The following is a 5,388-nucleotide window of genomic DNA, read 5'->3' on the forward strand; positions in this document are numbered from 1 at the left end:
GCCACATACAAGCTATGTATTGACTCCAGCTTAATGATGCGTGAAATGGCACATCCAAATATTTCAATGAATCAATTATTATTTCCTTATTTGTGAACAAGAGCTGCTGGGTTTTATTTTTGTTCATCAGTAGACCATTCGAAGTGAACCAACTCTGAGAATTCAATAGCGATGTTGAGGTTTTTATTTTTATTTTCTATTGTGTTTCTACTTCCCGACCTATTCATGAAAGCCGTGTCTTCTGCATACCTGCAGAGTTGATCCGCTTTCAAGTTGACATGTAGGTCATTTGTGAAGACGATAAAAAGAATCAGACCTAGACTCGAGCCCTGCGGTACCCCTACATTTATTTCCTTCAAATTGGAAACCGTGCCATTCCACCTCACTACCTGCGACCTCTTTGCTAGGTAGGACATGTTAAGAGCTTTTCCTCTTATTCCATAATATTTTAGTTTGTCGAGGAGAATTCTATGACAAACGCTGTCGAAAGCCTTGCTCAGGTCTATGCTGACCAACTCCACTTCCTCATTATTATTGTGAGCCTCGATTATGGTGTCCATTAGGTCTATCATTACTGAAACGGTTGACCTGTTTTTCGAAAATCGTGCTGTGATTCAGGTATGAAGTTATCATCCCGCCACCGGTATAATTATTCGTCAAATTTTTGTCACTCTTCGTTTTCAAAATTCGAATTGGTTTCAGTCGGATTTTTCTGTGATCTCAGATGGCCTGGGACCCGAATGGTTCAATTTGCTCACTGACACTAATAAGACGAAGTTGAAGATACTCATTAATTTTTTCATCGCAACGCTCATCCCTAAAAACCGTATCATATTCTACTGCCAATGCGGCTAGACATCAGCAAGTAATAATCCATATTCAAGATAAGTTCGGTCACTCGTATCGGGTCAGATCTTCTGAGTAACAATGTATTCAAAAGCAGTAAAGGCACCGACCCTAATTTCTTAATATTTTAAATTTTTTCATGAATTTTCGATATATCAAATATGCTTGTCACTGATGAAGCCCCTTGCTAAACATGGTTTCAAGTGTACAACTTTGCTTCCGCCATTTTGCAATAATAATACGTTTGAGCCGAGCATTGAAAGACAAACAACCACAGTACAACACTCTTATGAAGAAGTGAAAAATTTGATCGATTCGTGGATTGCTTCAAAAGATGGCCAGTTTTTTCAACGCGGGATTCGTACGATGTCCGAAAGATGGAGAAAGGTAGTGGCCTGCGAACGACAATGCTTTGAATCATAAATATATAACCAGTTTTTTACAATAAAGCCTCGAATTTCGGAGTATTTAATTGAATACTATCTTGTGATTCTCGCACTTATTTCTGTAAAAAGTAAAGTAAAAAGTTGATTAATTTCTCATTTTATTTTTAATTTATCCTACATATGTTTTAGCCTCATAATGGCGTTTTTGAAGGAAGGACATCACAACAATCAGTTTCTGTAGAAAACATTAAATATAGGCCATGGACTAATCTAAAAATGTTATTTAACTCTGTGCTAGTGTGGTAGAACCATAGAATAGAGACCTTCCACAGTTCCACAAATTTTAGCAATAAATAAAAACATAACCTTAATTTACTCTTAGATTCTAGAAACAACATAAAACGCCAACCGGTACTAAGTTTTTCAATATGTCAGAGTCAGATGATAAACTTAAAATTTTAGCTCTCCATGGTTACCGACAAAATGCTGAGAAATTCAAAAAAATTACCCAACCATTGGTGGACGCATTATCTCCATGGGTAAATTTTGTGTACGTGACTGCTCCTCATGAAGTACTTCTGGTGGACGATCCAGATGATTTGAAGGTGGGTGACAAATTGAATAAAAATCAGTTTGGTTGGTTCTTCAATAGGGATAATTTGACAAATCGAGGCATAAGGAATGGAGGGCCAGCAACAGGGTTTGAAGAGACAATAACACTGATTGAATCCATAGTTGAAACATATGGTCCATTTGATGGTATTTTGGGGTTCTCCCAGGGTGCATGTCTGGTGGCTTTACTATGTGATCTTCAACATCGTCGACTAATAAAAACAAAATTCAATTTTGCTATTATCATATCAGGTTTCAAATCGAAATGTTTACCCCATTTGAAATATTTTAGCGATATTATCCCAATACCAACCTTACATGTAATTGGAGATGACGATAGAATAATTCCTACAAATATGAGTGAATTATTAGCAGAGGCATTTGAAGAATCTATTATAGTAAGGCATCCAGGAGGTCATATTATTCCAACAACTCCTGAACAAATGGAAGATTATCATAACTTCATATACAATCAATATTTATCTAAAAATTTGTCATAATTCAGTAAACTGTAGAATTTAATCTTCAGAGCTTTGTATTTTGATACCTATAAATTAATCCATGTGATAACTACTTATGTTTTAATTTATTTTATTCACACAGATTGGAAATTTACTTACTACAAATGATGCTTATTGTATATTATATATACAGGAATTATTGAAATATTTGTATTGACGTTGAATATAGTCTGCATTTTCAGCAAAATGTCTAATGATTAATCGTAAATCCATCAGTGTTTTTATTTTCATCAAATAAATTAAATTTATAACCTAATTCTATTAATTTTGCTGGTACTTGTATTATTTAATCAATATTCCAAAATTGTAAATATGGTAAAAATAATTTATTAATTCTCTTCCTCATCATTTCAAACAATAATGTTGGTTATATTTTTGATTAATTTGATGACGTCTCATCAACCCTTAACCCAATGAATCAATCAGTAAAGCTTACTAATTATTATTGTTAAAATTAAGTGGTAAACACCTATAATGAACTAAAAAAAATTTCAATAAAACGCATCTTTGACTTTTAATTGGTTTTTGAATTTTTAAAGAAAATTATGTTTGTATTGAACTCCGTGATTTACAAATGTGTTAAGAATTATTTAGCATTTGATTTTGATTATATCCTCGAGAAAGGCAAATACTTGAACTTTAAAATAAATATCAATGATTTCATAAGATTTAATAATAGAACTCTATGGTTTAACCTGTGTAAAAATTAAAGCTAATTTCACAATTAAAATAATAAATTTCAACAAATTTACTGATGACTTGTGAAAATAAAATGAATAATGAAAAACTCAAAATACTGGCAATTCATGGTTACAGGCAAAATGCCGATGCTTTTCGTCAAAAAACTGGTTCTTTTCGAAAAATAGTAAACAAATGGGCTGAATTTACATTTATAACAGCACCTCATAAAGTTTTAATTCCTAGTGATACAGAAAATATTGATGTTGGTCAAAGTGAAAATGATCAACAGTACGGCTGGTTCTTTAACAGAGAAGATAATAGTTTTCGAGGAATCCGAACAGGTGGTCCAGCAATTGGATTTGAAAAGAGTATTGAATTAGTTGCGGAGGCATTCGAAAAATTTGGTGAATAAACTATTCAGATTAGTAATTCACAAAAATGATAATTAGTATTACTAATATTGAACAGATCCATTCTGAATGAAAAATTAATTGTTATACAATTATATAAAATTGTATTTTCATTATTTCAGGTGGTTTTGACGGAATTTGGGGTTTCTCCCAAGGCGCCTGCTTAGTATCACTTCTGTGCCATCTTCAACAAAGAGGACTATTGAATATTAAATTCAAATTTGCTATAATGATAGCAGGATTTAAATCAGGTAGCACACCACATGCTGAATATTACCAAGATATTATTAAACTACCAAGTTTGCATGTATTTGGAGAAAACGATCAGATAATACCGTCTCAAATGAGCGAAGCTTTGAGTAACTGCTTCAAAGATCCTCTTATAGTAACACATTCTGGAGGTCACTTTGTACCAGCATCTTCTGTTCAAAAAAAACCATACCAGGACTTTTTCAAATTCCATTTTGATTTGAAGAATTCTTAACGTTATTACAATAAAGCATGCCAAAGTTAATTTGGTAAATTTGTAAATTTTTTTATATTTTTACACTTGTTATTTATTATTATATTATTGTTATGTATTAGCTAAAGGCCTCAGTGACAGTTTTGTACAACTGTTTTTGATGTCTAAAATAAACGATTAAAAAAGAAAAATTAGATAGGAATATCCTAAAAATTAATTTGATAATGAAAGGTCCAATAATAATTTTCTCACTTGTTTTGAGAAATGTTGGGAATAATACCCTCAAAGATTTGTCTGTTAGAAGATAGACATTATATTTTAATTTTGTTTTTAGTACAGAAAATATCATTTATTCATTCAAGAATGCCTCTAGACCAAATAAATATGGAAACTGTGAAAAATGATACAGAAGTAGAACATTATTCCTATGAATAAATTCATCACATGAAAATGATTATTGTATCTATATCCTGCAAATAACCTGTCAAAAATTATTAAAATCAAAAATAACCTTGATCACCATTGATTCCTTCACCGAACTGAACTCGGGAGTTGAGAATTATACAACTCGTCCCATCGCTATTTGAGACAATGATCGTTCTCGCTAAAATATTCTCAGATCTATAGAACTTCCGGTCATACCAGAAACATACTTCTACTTCCTTATTTTATATGGCACACCCAGTATATTATTGCATCATTAAATAGCTTTTTTGATGACAATTTCAGCTATATGCCATACCTTGGGTAAAAACATAGTATAAGGAAAGGATAGTAAGCCAACCGCCGTTTGACGGCAAGGAAATAGTCACCAGGGGTCACTACTGTAGTTGGATTTGGAGGAGTAACTCGATAATAGATGGCACTGAATCATGAGCTATAGATGGCGCAGAAATAATACGATAATTCATTCAGTGGCGTGGTTGAAAAGGGGTCGCATGACATTGCCAACAATTTTTATGTTATTATTAAGTTATCACAAGTACACACCACTGGCGTAAATGCTTATTACAGAGCAGAAAAAATATCAAAATATAGAAATCTTCTGACCACTCTATTTCAAATATTTTAGTTCTTCAAAATAACACCTATTTTTTCAGAGGGCTCCACTTTACGGACCAATTTTTGACAGTAAAATTCGAGTAAAACGTGAGTACAACTAGATGGCGCTCAACATCAACAAAATCGAAAAAAGCACTACACTGGCTTACTATCCTTTCCTTATACTATAGTAAAAACTAAACTGTTCATGAGTTAATGGGATTCTTTTGAAAAAAATGGCGGCGACGGGGTTTCACACTTTTTTTGGACGGCATTCTTTATGCATTTCTTTCCAACGAGTAGATCATACATCCCATGATATCAAATTGCCAACACTGTATGTCCTCCTCCATCTTCGTTTGAGAAAAACACCAGAAGTTCCTCAATGTTCAAATTGAATTAAACTAATTCGAAAATAATTATAAACA

General features: G+C 32.7%; 2 protein-coding genes across 2 annotated transcripts; both read left to right on the forward strand.

Moving 5' to 3' along the window:
- Positions 1-1,568: 1,568 nt before the first annotated feature.
- Positions 1,569-2,630, forward strand: LOC123675561 (esterase AGAP003155-like). Its single transcript, XM_045610933.1, has one exon. The coding sequence runs from the start codon at positions 1,661-1,663 to the stop codon at positions 2,342-2,344; it is 684 nt and encodes a 227-aa protein (XP_045466889.1). The 5' UTR covers positions 1,569-1,660; the 3' UTR covers positions 2,345-2,630.
- Positions 2,631-3,023: 393 nt separating this feature from the next.
- On the forward strand, positions 3,024-4,113 carry LOC123675562 (esterase AGAP003155-like). The gene is made up of 2 exons (XM_045610935.1): positions 3,024-3,450; positions 3,579-4,113. Exons 1-2 carry the CDS (start codon positions 3,120-3,122, stop codon positions 3,938-3,940), a joined length of 693 nt encoding a protein of 230 aa, XP_045466891.1. The 5' UTR covers positions 3,024-3,119; the 3' UTR covers positions 3,941-4,113.
- Positions 4,114-5,388: the final 1,275 nt, after the last annotated feature.

The sequence above is a fragment of the Harmonia axyridis genome, chromosome 3 (genome assembly GCF_914767665.1).
Source record: "Harmonia axyridis chromosome 3, icHarAxyr1.1, whole genome shotgun sequence".
Lineage (NCBI taxonomy): Eukaryota > Metazoa > Arthropoda > Insecta > Coleoptera > Coccinellidae > Harmonia > Harmonia axyridis.